This window comes from Diachasmimorpha longicaudata, chromosome 1 (assembly GCF_034640455.1).
Source record: "Diachasmimorpha longicaudata isolate KC_UGA_2023 chromosome 1, iyDiaLong2, whole genome shotgun sequence".
Classification (NCBI taxonomy): Eukaryota; Metazoa; Arthropoda; class Insecta; order Hymenoptera; family Braconidae; genus Diachasmimorpha; species Diachasmimorpha longicaudata.
Window position 1 is genome coordinate 11,956,085 of NC_087225.1, and position 26,393 is coordinate 11,982,477.

The 26,393-nt window shown below is 37.1% G+C and overlaps 4 protein-coding genes across 34 annotated transcripts in view; 2 read left to right on the forward strand and 2 right to left on the reverse strand.

The window, feature by feature from the left end:
* The first annotated feature begins 2,926 nt into the window (after positions 1–2,926).
* LOC135164388 (homeobox protein MOX-2-like) lies at positions 2,927–6,118 on the forward strand. The gene is made up of 4 exons (XM_064124672.1): positions 2,927–3,223; positions 4,254–4,519; positions 5,751–5,920; positions 5,990–6,118. Exons 1-4 carry the CDS (start codon positions 3,051–3,053, stop codon positions 6,116–6,118), a joined length of 738 nt encoding a protein of 245 aa, XP_063980742.1. The 5' UTR covers positions 2,927–3,050.
* Positions 6,119–6,184: 66 nt separating this feature from the next.
* Positions 6,185–7,727, reverse strand: LOC135164380 (MKI67 FHA domain-interacting nucleolar phosphoprotein). The gene is made up of 4 exons (XM_064124659.1): positions 7,419–7,727; positions 6,826–7,140; positions 6,543–6,651; positions 6,185–6,454 (listed from the first exon to the last, which is right to left on the reverse strand). Exons 1-4 carry the CDS (start codon positions 7,530–7,532, stop codon positions 6,213–6,215), a joined length of 780 nt encoding a protein of 259 aa, XP_063980729.1. The 5' UTR covers positions 7,533–7,727; the 3' UTR covers positions 6,185–6,212.
* A 30-nt stretch (positions 7,728–7,757) lies between these two features.
* LOC135164397 (putative peptidyl-tRNA hydrolase PTRHD1) overlaps positions 7,758–26,393 on the forward strand; it is a 141,087-nt gene continuing 122,451 nt past the window's right edge. For 4 of the 7 annotated variants that reach the window (XM_064124703.1, XM_064124693.1, XM_064124707.1 and 1 more), the window contains exons 1-3: positions 7,758–8,619; positions 9,068–9,196; positions 13,360–13,429. In XM_064124703.1, the coding sequence (XP_063980773.1) occupies positions 8,434–8,619; positions 9,068–9,196; positions 13,360–13,429 (385 nt within the window). In that variant the 5' untranslated portion in view covers positions 7,758–8,433. Of the gene's footprint in view, positions 8,620–9,067; positions 9,279–13,359; positions 13,430–26,393 lie in introns of those variants that run through there. The other 3 variants (XM_064124736.1, XM_064124726.1, XM_064124717.1) reach the window with 2 other exon arrangements.
* LOC135164253 (collagen alpha chain CG42342-like) overlaps positions 9,536–26,393 on the reverse strand; it is a 132,538-nt gene continuing 115,680 nt past the window's right edge. For 16 of the 25 annotated variants that reach the window (XM_064124465.1, XM_064124504.1, XM_064124443.1 and 13 more), the window contains 17 exons: positions 26,142–26,230; positions 23,187–23,295; positions 22,772–22,860; positions 22,088–22,177; positions 21,959–22,003; positions 21,543–21,569; positions 21,410–21,445; positions 21,202–21,306; positions 20,393–20,437; positions 20,039–20,101; positions 15,399–15,425; positions 15,260–15,313; positions 14,716–14,742; positions 14,266–14,301; positions 12,097–12,231; positions 10,973–11,308; positions 9,536–10,131 (listed from right to left, as the gene is read on the reverse strand). In XM_064124465.1, the coding sequence (XP_063980535.1) occupies positions 11,183–11,308; positions 12,097–12,231; positions 14,266–14,301; positions 14,716–14,742; positions 15,260–15,313; positions 15,399–15,425; positions 20,039–20,101; positions 20,393–20,437; positions 21,202–21,306; positions 21,410–21,445; positions 21,543–21,569; positions 21,959–22,003; positions 22,088–22,177; positions 22,772–22,860; positions 23,187–23,295; positions 26,142–26,230 (1,103 nt within the window). In that variant the 3' untranslated portion in view covers positions 9,536–10,131; positions 10,973–11,182. Of the gene's footprint in view, positions 10,132–10,972; positions 11,309–12,096; positions 12,232–14,265; positions 14,302–14,715; positions 14,743–15,259; positions 15,314–15,398; positions 15,426–15,934; positions 19,350–20,038; positions 20,102–20,392; positions 20,438–21,201; positions 21,307–21,409; positions 21,446–21,542; positions 21,570–21,958; positions 22,004–22,087; positions 22,178–22,771; positions 22,861–23,186; positions 23,296–26,141; positions 26,231–26,393 lie in introns of those variants that run through there. The other 9 variants (XM_064124574.1, XM_064124602.1, XM_064124433.1 and 6 more) reach the window with 8 other exon arrangements.

The following is a 26,393-nucleotide window of genomic DNA, read 5'->3' on the forward strand; positions in this document are numbered from 1 at the left end:
TTTCCCCGTTTTATTCACGAATTCTTATGAGTCCTTAGTGAGTCTAATGAGAGCACGAAATCTAGTATGAAATCATGGCATTGAACCCTAATGTAAATTCATACTGTTCACGAGATCTTTTGTTTAGCGTACGCACTATAACTGGCCATGAATCAGTACTTTAACCCGAAGAAACATTCCTTCTCACTGGGTCTCCAACTCTGTAATGCGAGATCTCTGTTTCCACTCCAATTTCAGGAGTATGGATTCAGTGTATTACTGTACTTTGCACGTACTAATGTACATCATTCAACTCAATCTGTATGATCTTTATGAAAGTTTCGGCGTCTTCAAAGGTAAATATCATTTTTGCCATTCTTTCCACATAAATTTAATCTTTTCACGACGTGATTTGAATTAAAATCATTATTTTCATATATATATATATATTTTTAACATTATAAATTTCGGTTTTAAACCGCAAAAATGTTTCTGAAGTAATTATTTCCTTGATTAAAAAAACCTTCAAGGGAATTTCACAAAATGAGATCTTAATCCACGCGGATACTATTAGAATTATTTCGACTAACTTTTCATAAACTTTTTTATTAATTCGATACAAATTTGAAGGTCGATAACATGAACGATAAAAAATGATAAATTATAAACTAAGATTTAAAGCAATGGATGAATGGGAAGGTCACAGTTTACATGTTGTTCTTGTTTTATTCTTAACGTAAATAATAAAAATGGAGTTTATCCGTCACAATTCCTCTCACCCCTGGCACCCCGCCCTGCGTTTCTCTGGCTCTCGTAGATCGGTCCGACGATCAACCAATACACGGCGAGGGACAAAATTATTAAACAGGCGATGGTGAGGGCAATCGGTTTAGCTCGCGGACGCCAACAGACTCCAGATTCTCCAGTGTCCAACGTACCATGACGATGTGCGTAAGCTTGGAGTGTCACATCAGCAATCCCTGGAATTAACTCATGAGCCATAAACAAATTCTGTAATAATTCACAATTATACGCAGATCACTTAATTAAATGAACACTTTTGAATTTCCTCTATTATATTTATTCTACTTCACTTTATTTTATTTTTGAACTCAAGACAAGATGAACAAGAAGAAGTACAAGATGAACAAGAAGAAGAAGTCTATTTTTCAGCTTGAGATGTGAATAAAATTTTGATATCCAAATTCATACACCGCAGATCAATTATAGAATTCCCTCTTCCATTTGATTATGTTATTACAATTCACAATCTACGAATTCAATCGACGAATTTACTTCTGACTCACGATAAAATGAACAGAGACAACGAATATGTTGTAAATAGAACAGAATAAAGTGATATTTTACCGGCACTCCTCCAACGGTTATCCATGACTGTCAGAATGCGTTAGGATAGAGTTTACTAGTGTTTATTGACTTGGTAGAACGCAGTGAAATTCAACATCGAACTGCAAACTGTCGACTGCCAGAAGCCCGGCATGAGCATTAGAGAGATGCCCGGAGAAGGCCCTTACGATGCGAATATCTACATGGAGAGTAGATGTCTGTTCAAGTACATCTGTTTTTAAACACCAGAGTATTGGAGAATATTTTTTATGCTCCGGCCATCATACTTAAAGAACTATTCTAGATTACGCCGATAGTTATAATTAATTCGTGGGTATAAATAGGTAGTGTATGGGAAATGGTACAGTCATCTATGTTTGCAACACAAATATATATTCTTACCCCAATCACTGATGAAATCTCAATTATTTTATGAATGAACAACAATGCAATATTTACATTAGACCCTTTCATTAACACGTAATATCATTGAGTAATAAATAACAATGAAATTATAACTAATTGAGGACCAACTGTATTCACAAAACCGAAATTTATGTTCTGTAGGTCGTGTTGTCGACATCATAAATGAATAATTCTAGTCGTAAAATCAAAGGGTGTGGAGACTCGGATTCGTGTAAAACTGTTAGGTCGTCGTTTACGCGTCTGGCACTGTCTGGTATTCTCGTCATCTTCACTAGCCCACCGGGGGATTCTCACGACTCCAGAACTCTGGAAGTTTCTCAGGATTATTTTCAGCTTCCGACAGAATTATCAAATCGTAAATCCAGCACCGAAAATTTTGGTTGAAGCCATCAAGTCATTCAAGGCTTTGGCATTCACCCTTAAAAAATAATTGCCTTCCTTTATCATTACGAAATAATTGATTAATTGATTTCCTTTATCATTACGAAAATTTGGCTGCGTCCCTTCGATTCAAAGATGCTTCGTAAAAACTCAGCTAAAACTCAAGGAGGCGGATCGTTGTACCGCTTTGGTACTGAATTCTCCTTTTAATTGAATAGAATTTTTGTTTATTGAACCGCTTCGTCCACGTCGTAGGGGAATCGACATATTAACATACAAAAGTATTTGATATTCCATAATTCAAAAAATCCTGAACCATTTTTTCCAGTTCTTCGACTGTGTTATCTTAGGTGCGCCCTAAAGGCCTTTAAATCACGCTCCCCTCGCCGAAATTACACCGACGACAGAATAATGGACATCAGACCCTTCCGCCAAAAGATTCCAATCCAAATTTACGACCCCCAATTGTTACAAACGTCGTGTTGACTCACTGACGAGACGAAGAAATGCAAAAAAAGGGGTTTTTAAGTCAGCCATCGCATTTTGTTGGGTTTCGGTGGTGACGAAAATGCTTCAGACCGCCCACTGTTAGCGTGTGACACTCTCGGTTCCATACTAACTGCCTGTTGGACACCCAGATGAGTGGTGACTAACACTTTCATCCTGATTGGCCCGTTGATTTTTCAGACAAGATCAAGCTCTGAGGAAAGGAGCCCCCTCCCACGTTTTCACAATACGACAAATGCACTCCTACGCAGCTACTATCACTGACAGCTGTCTTTTTATTCTGTTACTTTTATCTTGTTCTTCACTGGGCACCGGCTGGCTCGGGGGACAGTCGAAACCCGGAGTTTGTTCGAATTTCGTGAGTTAAATTATTTTGAAAAATTATTGAGTGACATACTGAATGGTTCAAGATGAATCCCGTGGATAAAAAGTGCACAATTTTTGTGTTACCACCCACTCCGCCGACTCCGCAGAGCCCTGTTCATTCGCATAATTTTGAAATCGAACGATTTTGGAATTACTCCAGTTGCGAGCAGTTCGATCATGAAGAAAGTGTTGTTGGAAATAAGAATCAACAATTGAGGTAAGATCGAAAGGACAGAGAGAAAAGGAGATATTGTGGGAAAGCGAGGAGGTACGAAAAAATTTCGTCGGAAAGACTACGATGTGGGAAACATTTAATTGAAAAATGTAGTGAATTTATCAGACTGTTCTAAAGAAAATGTTCAATGGAAAATATTCGAGGGAAAACCTCAACGAAATTGAATTTCGTTGGACAATTTATTCTATGGAGGTATTTCTATATAATTTCTCCGGGTTAAATTTTTCATTTCAGAGCTTGATCTTCTAAATGAGTGAAAAAAATTGTGTGAAAAAATTCGAAGTCGAAAAATTATGTAGAATACATACAATATATTGTAGAGAAAATGTGAACTCATTGGCATTTTCATAAAATATTTTTCATTGACCATTTGAGCAGAGTGACCTAAGGGCTTATAGAAACTTCATCAGGAATTCAATAACATTCTTTAACGCATTCGTAACGTCTCTCTAATAAATTCTTCAACGTAAGAAAAATTAATTCTGCCGAAAAAATTATATTCAGCGTGAGAATGTCGAATGGAGCGGAGCATGTTAACTCGAAGATAATTAAACATTTCGCTGCAAGTAAATTTAATCTGTCATTAAAATAGAAATTTAGTCGTTATCATTGGAAATATCTCTAGAAGAATTCAAATTGTCAGCCAGCCCTATAATCTATTGTATGACAATCATTTGAACTGCGAGACTTTCAGGCGTCTATACTATGAGTCGAATATGTTGATGACGGAATTTTTCTTCAATTTCTCTCCGCGTAATTATTCAGTTTGGCCGACAGCACTTTGTTCCGTAAAATAAATAGTTTCTCTTGCGTCTAATTGAATTATAATTTGTCGGCAGAACTATTTTTTTCACTCAGTGGAGCGAATCCTCAAAAAAAATCCATTTTGCATTCTGTCCACAACCGAAATTATCTGCTATTTCTATTGCTGTCATTTTTTCTCGTTTCTCGTGCTTGAATTAAGATCTACTTCATCGCCCAATAACTGCAAAAATTCTCGTTCAAACATCAGATGGCAATATCAATCCCCGGAAAGTTTAAACCTCAATTACCAAGACCTTCCACCGGAGCAAGATACCAGGTACTATTCAACCCTCTGCCAATACCCAACAAGTGTCATATGCGGTGTCCACAACTGGGAGGTCTCATACCAAGAGGCCACAATACCATTGCCATCGGAAAACGGTACACAGATTCCCATGGATTACGATCAGTCCGAACATTCCACGGATAACCAGGATGACCATACCATCATTCTACCCAAGCATACCCAATATGGCAAGTTGTTTATGTACAAACTGTTTCTTTATTCCTCATGAATTTTTATTCACCATGCTGCGAGGCAATTCACATTGGCATTTATTTCAGAACGTTGTCACTTTAGTATCATTTTGTGCGGAATTTAATGGCTTTAATGTCGCCTCCAATGTGGCTATAATCTACCTATGCCAGTCTAAACATTTATGTTATATTTATGTTATATTTATGTAACATTTATGTTACATTGACAATTTTACTGCTTCATTTGAGAAATCTTATTTTCTCCTATGTTTTCTTTCACGCGTTCATGCAATTTGTTAATAACTTTTTTCAGAAATGTTTTTTTGCTTTTCACGCATTTATTTCATGTTCATAATCAGTTTTTTGTCTAGCTTTTTAGACTGATTTGCAATATTAATTGTCGTCCAAGATATTTATATTATACTATGTTCGCAATATTGCTCCAGGAATGAAAAAATGTACAAATCGACTGCTTAGCGAAAAAATTGCAGACAAAAACATGGAATAAAGTCTGGTATCATTCCATCAGAAATATCAAGCAGCAATTCTCTAATAGTATATATGGAGCTTTCAGATTAGACCAGATTTGATGGGAAAATTATGGAGACTCGTTTATGTCGTGCCTCAAGTACCAACGGTCACTCTCTTTTTTGTCATTTAACAACTTTCCTTCCGGGGTATATTCCCAGGGACCAGATAACTCATATAGCGGTCCAGGGAATTGGATTCTCAAGACATGAATGGAACTTTAATGAGTTCAAAGTTAATAAAAAATTGTACCTCATTATCTTCAATTTATTTTCCTTTTTCGTTCATGTTTCTACGGGAAATGGAATCGAACAACTTTCTTGGATTTTTCTTATTTCATGTTTAATATTGTCTTTTGATTTAATAGTTTGAGCAGTTGTGGGATAGCTACTGAGAAGCTTCAGTGTACACCCACAAACACCATTTTTTTTTACAATACAATTACGTCATTTGGTCTTTGCCGCTGTCATTAGGCGGCACAAAAGGCGGCTCTTCTAGAGATCTAGATATCAGATGAAGAGCAACTGAGAGCTAGCAATTTTTTGGCGCAAAACACGGAAAAATTCTATTTTTCAGAATCAATATGCGATGTAGTGAAGCCGCCATAAGCCCGTATCAGCAGTGGGAATAGATACGAATAAAAAAATCATTTTTGTTAAATTTTATTAATTTCATTTTGAAAGAGCCTCATTTTTTTCAGAAGTGAAAACAAATTGCAAAAAGAATTACGACGCGAAAGCCAGGAAGGAGAGGACAGCCTTCACGAAACAACAGGTTCGTCATTTGGAGTATGAGTTTGGGCACAGTAATTATTTGACGAGATTACGGAGATATGAAATTGCGGTGGCCCTTGATCTAACCGAGAGACAGGTGAAGATTAATAATTTTTTTTTAACATCCTCTCCCCTGTTGAATATATATTTATGTATCATGTTGCAGGTAAAGGTCTGGTTTCAAAACCGTAGAATGAAATGGAAACGAACGAAGAACGTGACAGAAAGCAAAAAATCCATGGGTATGTCCCCAATAATCGATTCGAATTCAGACAGCTCGGGAGAAATTTTCTAGTATAAAAATACTCATAAGTACTCAAGGGTGGAAAACAGGATAAATATTGTAGTCTAACATGCCAAATAATATAATAAAATTTATGAACATGTATTTAAATTTCTACATCGCCCAACTTCATCTTGAAGTCAATGCCCTCATTTTTCAATACCTCCGACAATTTCGAGAGTTTGCTGACAGTCTTTTTGACAAATTTATTATGTTCAGCGTTTGGTATTGGGCCATTGTTACGGCGAACTGCCTTCATTCTTCTTTTCAATTTCGGATGGCCTCCGATTTTCCAGTTTGAGCCATTGAAGTAATGCTGGTGTTGCTTTTCTGGTGGTATGTATTCCGCTAAAAGTAGATTCATAAGTTGCTTAGAGAAGTTCAAGAAATTAATAATAAACCAACTAATTTATAGAATTATTTCTTTGCAAATCACCTTTTACAAGTCTACCACTCATCAAATAATTATTCATGGATTCTGCAGCGATTTTTGCAACTTCTGGGTGTAAAAATTCAACGTAACCATAGCCTTTACTGTGTCCAGTCTGTTGGAAATAAAGAATTAATGCATAAGAGTAATTTATATAGCTGAAAAATGACAGAGTAAATTGACAGAAGGAGAAAACGAAAAAATACGATCAATAAATATATTTTAAAACCATATTTTTTTGGAATTGCGAGTGTAGCTGAGCAATACGTTATTTAGTGCTTGAACTTACGATCTTAGATCTCGATACTCGAACTCGCGTGACTTTTCCAAACTGTGAGAAATATTCTTTCATCTGCTCCTCATAAAATCCATGCGGTATATGCCCAATGTAAATCAATCCTTTTTCAGATTGTGTCACGTTTGCTGGCTCTTTCTTCACAAGAGCTTTTTTTATTTGTTTCTTTCCCTTCGTTTTATCGATTCTGATGAAACTCAGGGACCGATTCTTTTCTTTATCGGCTTTCGTGTCTTTTTTCACTGGTCTCTTCAGTATTGGCTTCGTTTCTTTCTTCACTACTGTACTTGCTTTCTTATTCGTGGCTTTCTGAAATGTACGCACAGGTGAGAAAATTAAATTTCTGCAAAATCCAACATCGTTGAATAATTTAATTAAACAATAAAAAATAGTCGTAGAAATCTTCTACTGTTGTGTATCAGCAATCTTCATTGCTATCCCATAATTTATTACGTTTGTTCTCTTCTGGATAATCACCAGAAATAGTTATGTTTCAATTTAATTATTCATTCCACAAAACTGGCAAAACATTAAAATGTTTGAGAAAAAGAGAGGTTATGTGAACACGTGATGTATATTCTCCTCACCTTCAATATGTCTTTGACATTCTTCACTGCTTTCTTGAGGGTTGTGTCTCCAGATTTGGGTTCCTTCTTCACTTTGAGTACAGGTTTTTGCTTACGATCCTTCTTAGTTTTCATTTTGAATTATCTAAAGTTATTAAATCACTGAATTTTCACTTTGCTCCGAATCGCAACAATATTTACGCACCGCGTGCTGTTGAGTTGAGGAAGGGGTCGTTTGTTCAGACAAATTTCATTTTGGACACGAGCTTATGCTGCCATCTCTCAGCGCGAGCGAAAAATTACGACTGACTGAAGAACGATTTTTTAACGATCTCTGCAATACCGAGCTCCGTTTAGCCAACTCATCGGAGTATTGGCGCTCTCGTTTTACAGTTCCTTGCTGTTGTTTGCAGTCAATTGTCTATCGGGGTATGTCAATCTGAAAATTTGTCTACGAATTTACGTGTCTATCTATTCCACTACAATGTCTGTCGTTGTCATTTTTATTAAATCGCGTCGGAAACGAGATGTCTTTGTCTGAAATTGCCCAGCCAACCTCCCTTCCCCCTGTGCGCGCTGGAATGCTCGTGCGCATGCGTAACGTGGTAGCGTCCAAAATGGTGGGTTGTGGCATTCCCTCGCGTCGGTCGTGTTAGCGTCTACTGGTGAAAGCGAAAGTAATTACTGTTTCCCGGGGGGTAAACCGGTTTCATGTACCTGGGTTAGCTTCGGTAGATAGAGAATAGTGGGTAAAGCTCAAGTGTTGATACCTAGGGTCGGGGGACAGAGAACAGTGCCGGGTCAACACACAAACACTGCCCAAAGTCACGCAGTGGCATTGAACAACAATAACAATTCATCCGAATGTGCAGTGATTGGAGGGACAACAGATTCAGTGACAAATTAGTTGAATTCGGAAGCTTTTATTTTAATTTTTAGTAATAACTGTTCGGTGTTTGTACGCCATAACCTAACCAAAATATAAACAAAGGACTTTAGAGACACTAGTGAAAGTTAGCATAGTAATTTTGGGAAAATGTCTGGGATTGTGCAATATGTGATTGTTCGTGGAGATCTGACGAAGACCATGCAATGGCCAGTGGGTGCAGTCATAGCTCAAGCATGTCATGCCTGTACTGCTGTCACACATTTGTTCTACAATGATGAACATACTCAGGCTTATTTGTCCGATTTGGACAATATGCATAAAGTCATCTTGGAGGTAATGATATCAGAATTAAATTTTTATTAAACCCTATCTCTTGCAGTTCGTCAATTACATTACATTTAGTACACAATGAGTATTTTTAAAACATTGGTTTACATGGATTGATTTTTTAGAAATTTTATTTTTTAACCGGAGATTTATTTTTCACCCAATTCTGACTGGGAATAATTTTTCCATTCCGAATCAATGACTACAGTAATGGACTATTTAACGATAATTATTGAAGACGATTTCGATTTCTTGTGAATCCAGGACAATTCAGTGAAAAATAACTCTTCGTTTATTTAAACAGAGCAAAAAACTGATCAATACCATCTTTCATAAATTTTTCATCATGATAATCCAGTATCCGACAAGTCGTTGAACATTAATCGGCTCCGACTATTGAACCCTCTGAAAATGAACAGAGCTTCACAGTAAAAACCTATAACACTTTTTGCAGGCCCCAGATGATAAAAGTCTTCACGAGCTACACTCAAAGCTGGAGGAATCCAAAGTGGACCATAAACTCTGGATAGAACAGCCTGAGAACATTCCCACGTGTGTAGTTGTTAAGCCCTACCCCAAGGAGGTAATTCAAAAATACTTTAAGAAATTTAAATTGTTCAAAAATTGAAGGTCTACGATTTAATTAAAACGTTTTGAAATGCTTACTATGGTTCAATGATTAATCAATCATCACCGTCCATTTCCCGATCAATAATCACATTCCTTACCAAAAAAATTCTTTGTATATTAATTTGAGCAAGGAAATAATTACATGATTTTTTAATTTGATTTAATATATATGTGGATGGGAATCAGTGGAGGGGAGAATTATTTTGTGTATAGCCTCACGTGACAGCGTTCGTCGGTTGCCGATACGTTATTACATATTTCGATTTTCCGGGTAATAATGCGAGACATTAAATTGATGCATAATAGAGATTCATTATATTTAGTACATAAATAATATGAAAAGTCAGTTTGTATTGGTAATTGACGTACAATAATCAAACGATAGCTAATAATATCTCCCGAGAATAATTGGATCGATGTGAAATAGATTATTAAAATTACCACAAGCATGAATTTCATTAAAATCTGTTTGTGTTTATCGTTAAACTGATACGGTATATAAATATTTTTATATTATTTACATTGACACACACGAACGACTGACGCACTCACACTTATTTCGGTGCTTGGCACTTGTAAGTACATCTATTTACAACACTTACTGGACAAGAACCTTTAAGAGTTCACCGTTAAAAAAAAAAGAACTTTATTTTGCACTCGTTTCGGGTCTCAATGGGAATCCTATTTTTCATTTAATTGTTGTCTCTGTTGATTGGACACCCGTTTTCTTCATGATGAGGGAGGGATGATTACGGTAGAGTGGAGATGAGTGTGAAGATAAATTGATTGACGTCAATTGCCTCGTGATGAACGCATTACTGACACTCCATCGTTATTATCCAACTGCTCCTCCTCCTCTTCGAGTAACCACTCGCGTAATATTCTCGACTGAAATGTCATATTCAGGCTTTATTAATTGTATCGTTGGCGTGATAAAAAAGGCATTTATATTGGTTTAGGGAAGGGGGACATTTATTACAACAGGGTTTTGGGCGATATTTTGAAAGCGATGAGGTATCCAAATTTCGTATCAATAAAATCGATTTTCTGAGTCATTCGTATGCGGGCGAGGGAGTGGAGAGTTGAATTTTTTTACCAAAGACATTGTTAGTCGGTTTTTTTCGCCTCGCACCTGGTGAAAAGTATCTCTTTATATTTTTTGAAATTATGATTTGGGTTTTATCAAGTTTATTGTTTTTACTACTTTAAAATGCAGTTTTTTCCGATGGTAAAATACAAAAGTCTGTCTATTGGGTTCGAAATTCAACGTCTCCTATTGAAACGCGGGCATAAACTCAAGTTTGAATACCGAACTGCCAGCCACGCTGCAGTTTTCCCACCGTTCAATTATGCAGCCCTCAACATGAATTTGTAAATATTGAAAACTCCCCTGAAATTCGGTCAGCTGTTAAACTCCCAGCGTTTTTGAATAAACACGAGTAGAGAGTCGATTTCGACTTTATGATGTCCTTTTTCATGGTATCCTCTCACCTGAGTTATTATTTTTTGATCACAAAAAAAATTTGGCAATCGGAACACACTCTAGTAATTAGAACGTATTTATTAGTTATCAATAAAATCGAAAACGACTATTTAAAAAAATGGTAGAATTCCTTAGCGAGAAAAAATCAATTAAAATGTTAAAAATAATAAAACTAGAGTCACTTAAAATTCACCACATGCAAGTTAACGCCCCACACATCCATGTTAAAAAATAAGCCACAATTACCGGATGGGTCAGTTAGTTCTAGGTAGACAGGATCAGATACAACGATAGAAGCATCAGTAGTTGGGTTCAAGAGGTGTCGGTGCATTCCATAAAACGTCTGTGCGCGGTTGAAAATAAGGGCTAAGATAGATTATTGAGTTGCTTTTGATATTCGACCATGTAGAAAACGGGTGAAATCGGTGTACGTCTCGTTTGGCTCGGTTGGAGCTGTTATTTCTCCGCCATATTGCCACTGGGGTCCGTGTATTCCTCCTCATAATCCTCTTCCTGCTCCTCGTAATCAGTTTCAGCTGGTTCGGGTCCCTCGTTCGATGGATTCGGTGTGCTCATCACGTCCTGTTAACCAAATATCCCAATTTTTTCCCCACAAAGCAAAAAAAATACACCAAAACAACCGGTAGATTATTAATAAAATTGTTCTTCAAATGTCGTAAGCGTTAATGAACCCTTTGCCACTCTTCATTTCAATATTAGTATTCCCAGTTGAAACAAAGCATGCAGGTCGATTGTACTTCACAACTTGATTCCCTCAGTTTTATGCGATACACATTGAACGTTTGATTGTTTTATTTTTAGAACATAATATTCGTTCTTTGAAATATAGTTCAGTGAGGGGGAAATATTTTTGGAACGGGAATATACCGTAAACTATTTATTTGAGATACCAAAATAATTCACGTACGATTATTGAGATATTTGACTCTTTTGCAGTAAACCATCGTCAGGGCGAATGAATGAAAGCTTCTGTGATGATGGAATTTTAGTGCGGTCGCGCCTTAACGAATTTTGGAGAGAATGTAATTATTTCGCCCTCATTAAAGACGCGGAAAGCTTTTACTCACGTTAACTAGGACATTGTTCGTATCTCGTAAGTTATAGGATTCTCTCATATCGCCATTATTTTATCTAATGCGTAGTAATAGTTAAAAGCGTTTCCCCCTTTCGATTTGGACGAAATTAAAACTCGTAAAAACATAAAATCCTTCTTCGATTTCATCCGATAATTTTTAATTTAAACAATTGAATCCTCGTCCTAGTGAACTATCAAAATATTTCGAGAAAAATATATTGCCCGTAACAACGCGAAGACTTGACTAGTCTCCGTAAATAAATAAAAAATGTACCTGTGGTGCTCGCCAACCGCATCCAGCAAGTGGTAGGCCATCGGCGCCCAGTGGACATGGTGCGTCCAGTCCCGGTACCCCTTGATCACCTTTGCTTCCCTTGTCTCCCCTCTTGCCCTTTTTACCCGGCTCACCCTGCAATAACCATCAACAATAAAAATGAACAACCTTTAGCAGTCCCGGCTTTGACCATTTTCTCATAAAAAAAAAGCAGAACAAAAATATATTTTCTTTGATCTTCACCGCGTGCAATTAGGCCAAGCAATAGTTGAATGTGATGAAAGAAAAAAATAAATAAAAAAAAATTTTTGTGAGAGTAAAATTTTTCTAGTGCATTGCGCTCTCGTCTCGTCGTGAGCCTAAATTACATGAACAATATTTCAGAAACTCGATGAAATGGAGGATGAGTCTTCGGAAATTTTGTTCGTTCTACTGCTTCATCGTTTTTTTTTTTATTTAATTTTCTCGTTAATTAAAGCAGTGGTTTTTGCGCGAAAGGTTTCACCCCTTGGCAAAGGTCCACTGAGGAGGGGGAGGCGGGGGAGGGGGAGAGAGAAATAATAGGAGGGTGTTTTTAGGGGTTTTGGGATATAACGTCGGCTAGGGGTTGCTACCCTTCCATTGTTCTGGGCGAGTGCTGGTGGCAGCTATCTAGCTTTGTTTTTTCCCTCACTGGGGAGATGGTAAAAACGCGGGATAAAGATCAATTACAATAATAATTTGGGGAATTATATTGTTTAATGTAGTTGAAGTTACTGCACTGGGGAAAGTAGTCGGGGATGAAAAAAATCTTTTATTAAAGACATTTATGTTAACTGCTTTGGCAGTTCTTGATCACGTTGGAGGCAATAAACATAATGTTTTTAATCATTTTCGGAAAATCATTTATTGTTAATAAGAACTTCTCTTAAATTGAAAATATCAGGAGATTAATACGTTTTCATGTGCACATGTGGGAAATGAATGTGTGGATCAGGAATTTTGTAGTATGTATTTTGGAAATAGGGAAAATAGTTTTTATTTTCTATTAAGAACGTCCATCCGTCTCCCGATATTTTACGAGTTCAGATGCTATCAGTTTTGTAAAACTGCTAGCAATACCTTTAACCAAATGAAATAATTTTTTATTACATGCGGCCTCTTATGGATTTTATTTTCTCATGAATAATTCACTTGTTGAAAAATTCAGAAAATAAACAAAAGTACAAAGGAAAATGTAGAAAATTATGATACCGATTAAATAAAAATGAATGTTTTTTTTAGTGCTGGAGGCTGTGGGTGAATGTTCTCAAGAGTGTGTGTGCTGACGTCGAGGACCGTTATGTAGCCGAATGTGAGTCATACTAACATTTCCAATTTCGCGATTTGACGAATGAGAGATATTTTTTGCGGCCGAACGGAAAAGATTGAAGGGTTTAAAATGGATTCCCTTCAATTATCAATAACTGCGACATTTTTCAGTGGAATGTTCCCATTTTTACATAGATTTCCAAGTCCTGTTTTAAAGGTTCCACTAATCACTAATATTCGTATTCCCCGAAAGATTATATTTTTGGACTTCCTTGAAGTAGTTAAGAATAGATTCTCATTGAAATTAATCAGGACGAAATTGAAAAATTATCGAATGAAATTTTCCACTGACCGAACAAAAACCTAGAACTCGAGTAGAGCGCCAGGCAGATTTACGAGCCAGCGCCATAATTTCTCTTATTTCTCATAATTAATTGTCCCTTTGATTTTACCGCTATGGACAATAACTTTTCCCCGCATTAATTAAAAAAATGTCCACCGCGTCGGCATTTTTTCCCATAAATCATTGTGGCATATTTCATCTAAAAACACAATCAGAAGTCACCTTACTTTTTACGGCGGTTTATTTTTTTCCTATTTTTCCTCACCATAAAACATGCAATATCTCTAATCAGTTAACTTCGTCATCGTCCTCGGAGGTCAAAAATGTATCTATTCCCCTAAATCTTCCCTAAGACACTAATTAACACCCATGGGATCATAATAAGCCCAAAATAATAATGAAGAGCCGATGAATTTTCGTCTAACTCGGCTTTGGGGCCAATTCAACGCATTTAATAATGAGACACAGAGGGGGTGGGGAAGGGTGGGAGGGCTTAAAGGAAAATGATGAAAACTTGGTGTGTTTAGTGTACTCACGGTTTCGCCTGGGGCACCTTTGTCGCCTTTGGAGCCCTGTAATACGGTCACATTGCAGGAGTGATTAATCGCCAAGGAAGTGTGAAATTGTTGGAATGGAGGAGGCGCCGGATATCCGGCAGTGCCGCACAAGGTTTTAGACAGTGGGGGATGGTATATATAAGGATAGAGAATAATTGTACATGGGAGACAAACGGGGATTTGGAATAGTGAAGAGAATGGAGATGGGTTACGGGAGAGATGGCTTTCTCGAGGGGGTCGGGGGGTGGGTTTATGTGGAAGTAAAGGGGAATGGACAGTTAGTGAGCAGACAAGCGAGAGTTAGTTTCAACTCACTCTGATAATGACTGGAAGAGACTGTGAAAGTTTTATTGGGATATTGGGGGCTGGGGTGGGGGTGGAAACGGTTTATGGGGGGTTTTGGATGTTGACTTGGTGTGATAGCAATACCTGTGCACCAGGAATCCCGTCGGTACCCTAGGGATAAAACGAAAATGGTATTAATATCGGGTAAGTGAGGGAGGGGGGGCTTGATGGAGTAGATTTCACCTTTTGAGGAATATATATGTGGCTATTGCGGCCAAGGAGAGAACATTTTGGGGTGGACTTTTCTGAGGGTGACATGAGATCTACGTGAAATATCTCTGGGTACGAGGAAACCGCAGAGAGCTCTGGGGATGAGAGAACCGAAGGGGAAAAATGACTTTTTACAAAGAAGGTTTATTTGAGATGGGATGATGTTTTTTAATTTTTGAATAATTAAGAATTTAATTGGATCAATTTAAGAAGGGTGGGAATGATTGGTGAATAAGTATTATACAATGAAATGGGAGAAAGTTCAACAAAATTGTTCATTCTTGGAGAATCAAAGATACTCATTAAGAACCTCAGGTCAAACAAATCAACTCCGTCTGCCGTAAAATATTCTCGGTGTGAATTTATTGCGCGTTAAATTTCGATGATAAATTTTGGTATTATGACAGTGTGGACTTACCGGTAGTCCTGGATCGCCTCTCTCGCCTTTAGTGCCTGGCTCACCTTGGGCTCCCTGATGAAAAGCAGAATTGATCATTCAGTATTTTTCATGCCTACCCCACCATATCACATTCCCTATTTACATTGATTTCACTCACCTTCATGCCGTCTAAACCCGATGATCCCTGAAAGGAGTCGAACAAGTGGAAGTAGGCAGGTATACATAGAAATAAATTGTTATGATAAATACGATGTCCTCAACAAAAATAAATAAATGAATAAATAAATAAAAGGGGGAAAATTTGAACGACCGACGAGCGCACACTATGCACAGCTGACGCGCAACGTGATAGAGTGAAATGATGCTGCATTATGCCCTCATCATCAGTCCCCTTTGTTCCGTAAACGTGAAATTAATGATGTGTAATTGAAAAAAATAAATTTATTATTTTCAATAATCAGGAACAAAAATTCACGGACGATCAGGCCAGTGAAAGAACAAGATTCTTATGTCCAATGCACTTGTTAATACATTCAATGATAAACTACAACTGTTAATCGACTCATCATTGACGTGAGATAGTCAGTATTTGATGGTTCAATAAAAAAGACACAATGCAAGTAGAGATAAATTCAGGTGCCGGGGAATAATTGGGAATTTTCTAGGTTTAGTATAAAGCAAATTGGCAACAGGCACATGCACATTCTGTTTATTAATCAGGACATTATGAAACAATTCATCAAAATTCATCAGATTTCCGTGGCTGTTAGTAAATTTCATAACTTGACAATGGATTATCATCATCTTCGTATTTGTAATGGAAATGTCTTCGTCGATTAACAAATGTCATGTTACGCTTAATATTAATGATCAATAGACATCAGAGACTCCTCCATTAGATTCTTTTGGATTTAACATTAGTTACCAAACATTTTTTTCCTCGCATTCACCTTTTTTTTACACTCTGAAGGAGGAGACATAAACGTAATTCTGATTACATTAATCTCTAGTATTCTCTCACGTCAATAAATTTCACGGTGTGTGTCTCCTATTTGTATTGAAGTACGTGTGCGTGTTTAATGTGTTAATGTCCTTGTCTCTCTTCGTCTTTTATCTCAAACAAATGTTTTCTTTTGCCAAAAAATCTTAATACTAAAACGGTTTCAATCTAGGTCTATTTTATATATAAAAGTACAACTAACATAATTGCAATCAGAGTCGCGCACATACTTGCTGATTCATAATTTTAGCCTCACCGAGTACGCCAGCGTAAGTCTTATTTTTTGTTCATTCCTTGATAATTATAATTACAATAAAAAATGATGAACAATTGGGGAGGGAAAATTGAAGGTAAATTATATGTCTCGTTGAGGCATCAATTGTTGGTTTGTCTGAGGCCAGGATTTATGAGGAGATAGTCATTTCTATCGGTTTCATACGATTTCATTCATATGATTTAACCCACGTGATTTCATCCAAATTAACGATAGCAATGTTTGCAATAATTTGACTCTAATGAGTCACTGAATTTGGCGAACAATTAATATCAGTTACGCTGGGTCAAGTCTTGTGGGTGATATCAATTTGACCCCCAATATTTTTTACTGTGTGATGCATTGGAATAATTGTTGAATTAAATGGCGTGAGCCAAATGCATTTGAAAGAAAACGTATAAATCAAATCGTACGAATGAATCACCCTTCATAAAATTCTGCATAAACAACCATAAAAAATGACAATAAAAAAACACTCCTCTCATACTCATAATACAAATTCAATCAATCATGCAAGTTTGTGAATTTCACTTTCAATCAATTTTACATACAATCTCACTGGAGTCTCCTATATCGAATAACTAGCAATTACAACTTGTTGAGTACTGAATGACAATAGAAGCGATTCGTAGGCCATATTTCCCCCATCATTTTCCATCGCGCATACGCAGTTATACAATCAATGTATCTTTTATTTATACTTCCCATTTTATTTTCTCAATCAACGTTATAACTCTAGAAGAAAAAAAAAACCGTGAATATCTCGATGAATAGATTTCTTGATTGCGCTCAATTTTCCAAACGCTCGAACATCGAGTCAGCAGTCCTCAGGAGGTACTACAAATTTTATTGAATATCCCTCTTAACTCCCTTCAATTTATACTATTCAATTCAATCGAATAAAAAAAAATGTTTCATTTCATATCTATCTAAATAGCCCTGCAATCTAGACGGTTTTTCTCTCTAGGCTGCATATGTTTTATTTACAATGTGGAGATGCTGGGCATTTTATTTCTCCCTGGATGTTGACTCGTCACATTCGTCGTTGGATTTATTCTCATCATACATCAGACAATTATTAACACTCGATATATCTCGGTTAATTATCGTCTAATGGATTTGCCACCACGAACGGGACAAATGCGATTACACTGAGAAAAAAGTTGGAGATAAATTATCGTACAAGTCAAGTGATCATAGAGCGACCTCGATTTTCAGTAGTTTTGTACGTTGCGTAGGGGAAAAAGAACGAGACGATATCGTGAATTATGCATTTGTGTGTTTTACGTTATTAACCCCAATTTGCAGTTTCTAAAAATTTTTATCTTGTTTTATTATCTAACTCACCCTATCTCACAACCAGAAACAACTAGAATCCCCCTCCATGACGGTTTGGATACGACTGAATTTCATGATGAAAAATTCATGGTTTGCTATTTTTTTTTCGTTGTTGTTTTTTTAATTCAGACAATTTCATCTCGAAAATAATGTTGGAATTGGTTCTTCAGGGGGTGTGGGTATGGGTGTAGGGAAATCCGCTGAGCGGGGAAAAATGAATATAATGGGAAATGTGACTACAACGGGAGCCTGCTATACAGGAGGATAATTTTCGCATTCGTGAACGTATGTTTTCTTCCTTTACCGAACGAATCGTAATATAAGCTTCACAAGCAGGTATTTTTTTATTGAATTTTATTCCACTCCGCGGCTACCCATTGTGCAGTAAAATTAGCCACGATTTTCTCGGCAATTTTCATCCAACTTTTCTCTCTGCGCAGAAATTACATGAAGTTTACCTTTTCTTCAATCCCCTCACCTTCTCTTTATCATATAATATAATACACTCGCTCTTAATCTCAGAAAGGACATATAGTTGATAGTTTCTCGTCGAGTCAAAAGAATTGAAAATGGAGGTATACATTATACATATTTTTTTGACATACATTGGTGTCATTGACCATCAGATCACATCACTTCGCTTTATTCATCGTCTCCGGTGTGTCGTTTAGCGACACACACGTCTAATACACGATTTCATCGAAATAATGTATTTTTCATTTGATAGAATACAAGTAGAACGAGAAGAGATAGATACACAGACATATAGGAATAAAGTTAGAAAGTGAGCTTTTGTTGTTAAATATTTTTTTCTTTGTTCTTTCGTTAAAGTTTATCGGCAGCGTGTCACCTCTTATCAGCACCGCAGAGCCCACATTTCATATGAGGACCTCTTAAGTATCTTTTTTTTTTAAGTTTTTCATTTATTTTTTGGTATGAAAGTCTGTTGGCAAATATGAATTACAGTATGTTCAATTATCAGTACTTAATGACGTTTAGGATAACGTTCAAATTTTATGCACCGTTAACTGCACGATACTGCGTCTTAATCCAGTGACAAAATATATATAAATATATATTTATATGCACGCGTCCACGGTGGGATGGCGCTTATTATTTTTTTACATAATATGATTTTCTTTTGAGGGGTAGTCGATGTTACAATTGTTGGGGGTCAAAGCCTTGTGGCTAGTCACAAGACCGTTAATATCTCATCTTATTTGGTGGTAAGGAGGGGCTGATGATGATGATCGAATTTCCAATTATTTTGATTACGATCTAGGGCTCTCGATTTTTATCGGCGAGGGCCGTTAAGGGTGTAAGTACAATTCTCTGTTTATGTTTAGTGCAATAACTCTTTTGGTTGACTAATAATCGTGCACTTGTTAGATAGGTTATTGTCGGTTATCCCATTTCAATGTTGTGGGCTGTTGTTGTTGGTGTAGAAGATACCTATCCCCGTGTTAGTTGTTAGCGGATCACCACGGGCCAACCTGCTGTTAACGTTATTATGTTAGATTTGTAGGTGAGGCGGTCCAAGTGGGGGGGAGGGCTTAATCTAGTAGAAAATTAATCTCGCAATTGCCTCCGGCTTGTCGTGCGAGATCGTGCATTACACGATCAATTTTCTTAACTCCGATTTGGACCAATCCCAGTCGCATACTTCGGGTCATGTGACACGTTTGTCACTGATAAGGCTCCCGATCGACGGAAAATTAGCAGACAATAGCTTTTGATGGTTCGGAAAATTTACAATTTTACACAGAATGGATATGATTTGAATAATTTTTTTTTTTGGTATAAAAAAATTAATCTTAACGGGAAAATGTCAGGCTTTAAAACCCTCGAGGATAAAAAAAAATGTCCTCGATAATGAATTCTACCCCACGGGCTGCACCACTTGGACCTTCATAATTACCAAAGAACTACAATTAGATGACGAAATTCAGTGATTAATACTCGCAATTATTAATTGCCCCATTTTTCTACTCCCAATTAAAACAGGGATATTCAACTTCTAAATGGATGTTACTACTTTTAGTTGGATTTAAGAGAGTGCTTATGGTGGGGATTTATCAGCGAGCTAGGCAGTGATATATCGATGAAAGGGGGAAGTTCGACAATTGACTGATGACGGCTATTAATTAATTGGGCGTCGTTAGGAGCGAGAGGCTCGCTTTCTTACCGAGGCACCGGGTTTACCAGAGTCACCCGGCCGACCAGACTCTCCTCTGAGGCCCATTGGCCCCTGCAAAATACAAAATGCAGATCATTAGAGTCAACAATTCATTTGATATCGTCCGTTATAAGTAATTAAACTCAGGGCAAATAACGCGTACAATAGAGATGATGTCATTTCTAACAAATATTTGATCCGAATGAGAATGGAACAATCCGATCTATGAATGAAATTAAAATTTGAAAAAATATGGAATACTAAGAGATATCACGCGACTGCGAACACCGACAGATGTACGTGAAAATGAGTGTCAATCAAAGTTTCAGAGGATTATTTCTAGTAACGTGAGTTTCTACTTACAGGCAGTCCCATTGGACCGGGGTCTCCCTTACTGCCTTTCTCACCCTGAAACATTAAACAACCAGCCATTAGTAATTCGTTTTGATGCCTCCCTTTTTTTTCAATCTTAACTACAATTTTTCACTGTACATTCCGAGTTCTCGTATTTTATTCAGTTTCTCATGTTTATTTCAACATACTTTTTGTCGAAGTTTACATTAATTTCTTGACTTTTGTTTCTTCTCGTATTTCTGATTTTTTTTCCGCGCTCTTCAATAATTCATCCCACAAGGACGGAATTCCACTGGGAAAAGTATACGTTGTTAGGGAAAAGTTAGTTCGCTTCATGATTTTATTATTTCGGGGGTAAAAAATATCTAGGGCACTCGAGAATTTCAAATGTTCTTCAAACAATGAAATTCACAGATTTGTTTTATTATTTTGGAGATGGAATATGTGCTTACGTTGCAACGCCAGATAAAGAGAAAAATCGTTGCGCTGATATCCGTGAATTATTGAATATCTTATCGGGAGCGATTCTATTATGACAGCTTCATTATTTATTAATGAGGATGAATCGGTGGGAGATCACTAGTGTCAAGTGTATTCAAGATCTGTGATAATTTTTGCAAATTTACATATTTTGAGCCACCTAAACTATAAATATCAGGACGTCGCTTTAAAAATTACGTGAAAAATATTACAATAGTTTTTGTAAACATCTTGATTCCATAAGTATGTCAAAGTCCGGAAGAGGGTGAAATTCTGGTAAAGACGTGCATCCATCTTAAGCATAAATTTTCGAATTTAATAAATAAATTAATACTGACAGGTTCGCCTTTGGCACCATCATGTCCTCTATCCCCCTTAATACCCGGTGGCCCTTGTAAGCCGGCTGAGCCAGGTGGTCCTGGAGGACCTGGAGGTCCCATTATCTGTAATACAACACGAGCAACCGAATTAAATTCACTGCTATGATGTCTGGGTAGCTAACCAAAATAATCAATAGTGGTTTATCCAGTGGCATTCGACACTCACCACTTCACCGGCATTGACTTCAAACGTTCCATCCCCCTGTAATCAAAATAGAGGGCATGAATTTCTCGTCACACCAATCTCGTGATTGCTCGAATAACTTTAGAAAGAAATAATAAAAAAACAAATCACGCACCTGTCTTCTTCTCAACTTTTTGTACTTCTGCGAGTCGTCCGTCATGAAAATAATAATTTGCATTTAAAATAAACTAAAATGTCGTTATGAGGGACTAGAAGCGCGGGGCTTTTGTGCGAACATCACACTGTCTTTTTCATTATAAAATGAAAGACATATTATATCAGATTTTTATTCGATTATAAAAATTTCATCGCGAGAGAGGACGACGTAAATAGGCTTTTTATCTGAGTCCTCTCAGTGAATGAAATGTACAATTGTAAGCGGTGTTGAAGTACAAATGGTAATCGGTTTTACTCGAACATTGATAATGAAAAAAATCACTTGAATGTAATGGATGATAGACGGAAAATCAATGGCCTCCGTTCTTCTAGCCTCGAACCTCCTGAAGTACCGAGTGAAATTCAATAACTCACCGATTCTCCCTTCTCTCCTTTTTCTCCCCTGAGACCCGGCGCTCCCTGTAACGTAAAAGCATTTAGCTCAGCTCTCTAACAGTTCGCAATCCACTCAATTAGGGATGTGTCACGCGGTGTTATACATACCGGAGGACCTGGTAACCCAGGAGGGCCCATGAGCCCTGGAGGTCCGATGTCACCGTACTCTCCTTTCTCCCCTTTAGGTCCTGACAGTCCCTGCAATTTTCCATTACAATATTTTATAACATTAATCGTGGGGTATTGTCTAGTGGGGTATTTATTTGTCGTCGGAGTAGGAAAGGATTACAAGGGCATTCGTCGTTAGATGGCTATTCAGGGAAATCGATTAATTCGTGTATCCTGGAGATATCGAGATTATTGATGATGTCAAAATTTGGATAGTAATCAAGACTCGATTGACGACGAGAAACTACGGAATCGAGTTTCTATGTAAATGGTAAATTCCATTAGCTCTTCAGGATATATCAGGAGTTTGGCTATTTTAGATACTCTTAGAATAATTTTATCATTTTAGCAGGTGTGAATTTACATCTTAATATGGAACCATTAGACTTCATTTTAAAACTTGAAAGTCCAGGAAGTTTACTTTTGGAAAAAATTTCGTGGGATGATTTTGTAAATACATATCTTGGCAATTATCTGCATTCTTTATGAATTATTTATAAACAATCAATTTTCGCCGTAAGCATCATATGGCCCACGCCGCGACTAATTCATAATTAATTATTGATATTCAGATTTTTAAAAATATCAATCAGTTTTCCGAAACAATTATCAAAAATAAATTACCGGCTGTCCTGGCGGACCCTGTATGCCATGCTCTCCATTAACTCCGTCAACTCCTGGTAATCCTTGCGGTCCATAGTCTCCTTTAGGTCCTGAAAATTCCAACACACATAAGAAAATGGGCCACCGAGACTATTCTTCGAGAAACTCAAGCCAGAAACTGCTGGGGTGTGAAAATACCCCACTGGGAATATTGTGCAGATCCCAAAAGTGTGTTGGTACCCCAGCACTCTTCGAGTACCAGAATATTAACCAGACTGACCGTAGTTTAAAAAAAAAAATAGAAAATACCAAAGTTCCTTGAAACTCTTGAGAACGAGAATTGTTAAGGGAAACTCAGAGGGGTCCTTGTGGGAATGGTTATCGCTGTTGCTTAATCTGTTTTTGGTTTTTTTTTTGTGGTGAATTATGAGTCTACCTGGTGGACCCTCAAAGCCCATGGCGCCTCTCTCCCCGGGCTCACCCTTTGGACCGGCCAATCGCTGGCCAATCGCGGCTCTCGTACAACGGCATTCTCCATTGATACCCTACAAACGAGACACTCAAAAGGTCAGATCCAACCAGGTCCTCCGTATTTTTTATTTCCATGGGTTATGTTATGTTTCCACACCTATCGATCCAATCCGTTAGTTTAGGCCTTTTCCGGTGGGTTAAGTTGTTATTTTACGAGGCTCGCTGACTAATTTAGTTCACAGAGATGAACATTTTTTGGGTGGAGAACATTGGTATTTAATGGAGGATGTGTCATAGATCTTATTCCATGAATTATAAATTTATAAGCGTGAGGTATTCATCCAGTGTATTATTTTCTTTTTTTTTTTAATAATGATCTCTCGCTTGGCATTATCATGAATATTCTGACCTAATCAATCAAAGCTAGACTTCAGTCTGTTGAAATAATCACTGAGACAATGCGAACGTTCGTAATAGTTTGTAGATTAGATAAAAATTAATAAATTAGTTTGCTAGATTTTTCTATTAAATTTCCCCCCAGTAACAATATTCTCTATCCAAAATGTTGCTCTGGAAAAAATCTCCCTCACCAATTACATTGCCCCTGAAATTATAAACTTTCAGCCCCCATTGTTTGCAAAATCTCGATCGTTCTGTATTTGAGTTACGTAGATTCCGGGAATTTAGATAGGAATTAATGAGATTGCACGGATGAAGGAGGGGTTGAACAGAGGCTGGAACGAGAGATGAGTGTTTGAGGAATGGATGAGCAAAGATAATGGTAAAACACACTGATCTCCACTACCAGAACGAAACAAAAGATTAATTGATACTCATACACAGTGTTGTGGATTATTCAAACAATAACGGGGAACAAATAAAATTAAACTTTGTAAATCAAATGGCAGATACTTACGGCGCATTCACAACAAAAATTGGCAAAGTGATATTTTTTTCCTCAACACCTCTGTTGGTACAAGCCACAGCCCTGTATTAGTGATTAGTGGATTGTATTCCAAATACAACGGAGTGAGAAGTGGAGGGGTTGTTACTCGCTATATAAACACACATTAGTTACAGGCTAACAACTACTCCCTACAAATTAATGTGTACTTTGTCATTATAACGAGAGTATGGTACATGTGTTAACTACATCGGACGTCAACTGCTATTGCAATTAATCATGATTATGCCCGAAAATTTTTATCCTTTAAGCCGAGATAAAAATCAATCTGGCTTCCTTTTTTCTCAGAAAATCTCCAAGTTTTTCTGCTTTAATTTCACATTAAAGTGAACATTAAAATACATTATCAACGGTCATTGGATGCTACTCGTTCAGTTCATAATCATGATTCATTCCGTTATTATTAATAACTACAGTTAATTCGCATTATAGAGGTACTAATATTGCCAAATAGTTTTTGTACGTTCAATCGAGTCTCTTCAGTTTTAATCATTTCGTTGCGCCCAACGTTCGGCGAACATTCGTTATCTCTCTCCATTTAGTCGTTATTAGAGATGAAGTTGAAATTTGTTTCGATGAAATATGAAGTTAAAGTGTGTTAAGATTTGTTAATTACACCGGGCGTCAACTACTGCCGTAATAAATCATGATTGTGTTCGAAAATTTTACTCGTGCATTAAACGATGAAAGAATCTCGGAAATTTTACGTTAATTAATGCAGATCTATCGCAGTTCATGATGATTGAAGTGAGTCATACACTTTATGACCCCTCCAACTCACGTTTTTATTCATTCCTCATGAGATCGTTTAATTTAAATAAAAGAAGCATTATAAAAACTTTATCACTTCAACCGAATGCTGCTTTCTCGGCTTATGATTCATCCAACTCCTATTGTTAAATACCATTAATTATCATTAAGGAGTTATTCACAATCTTTGATAATTTATATATTTTAAATTGAACGGTGCAGTTGATTTTCAAATCCCTTTGATGACGTATGAATTTCGTTATGACGTGAGCTACTGCGATGTGATTCAAGCCATTCTTCATGAGCAACAAAAGGAATCGATCTCTATTCAATATTTCATGTATGTTATGTGACATCTCGTGGAGCTAGAGTTGTTATGGCACCCTTTGCAGCTCACCTTACCGTAAATAAAAAGAACAGAGTGCGGGATATTGAACTTGCATGATACGCGTCTGAACCCATGCAGCCGGAGGTAGATATCGTGAGTAATAAAAGTTGTCTCATTTCGTGCTTGACAGAAGCTGCTTTCGACGCACGTCGGTCCGATGGTCATATCAAATTATTGACATGCTGATTCCAATGCTGATTCTCATGCTGTTCACACGCCAATTCATGCTGATTATTAATATCATGCTTCTGTACTGGGATTTTGAGGAATCGGGAGGCCTGTTCATCCCATTTTGAATATTCTCTTGTCTTTGTTTTTAAAATTCACAATTAAATCAAGTACATCTGCTGGAATTTTTTTGGAAAACGCATTACATTTTCTATGGACGAAATTTAATTCTTGAACGGGCACATCCGCATTTGGGATGTTACAAAGAATATTGTAGGGATTATTATGAAAAATGAAGAACATATTGAGGGAACGAAAAAATAATCAAATAAAATGCGTTACATTTTTTTATGAAAAAAATTGAGCAACAAAGAGCGAAAAGGGGTGAAATGAATTTTTTCCAGATGAAAAATTCTGCTTTGAAATGAATATCTCAGGACTTTGAATGGATATTGTAGGCAATGACTCGAAGGAATTTCGTAATGAAAAATTTGGGGTGAATAGCAGATCCTTCATTAAAATCAAACTGAGATAAACAGGGGTTTGTGTTAAATCGGGGAGGAAAGAGGGGTTTCGGGTAGATTGCATTTTCGTAACATGATACGAGTTGATCTTGACGATTTTATTTGGAGGACCTCGCTGAAGCTTACCTTCTTGCCGTGTTTACCCCGTGTGCCCTTCTCGCCGACCGGTCCGGGTGGACCAGTGGGACCTAACTCTCCCTTTTCTCCCTGAGGTCCTGTTACACGGGATTTCACATCAATGAGATCGAATCAATGATCTTAATAAATTCTTTCAACTCCTCTGAGATGGTTTTAGAAATGGCGGTGATGAGGCGACTGCGAGATGGGTGATATTATTACCAGGGCTGGTATTATTTACCGGAGAGAAAAGCCCTTTTT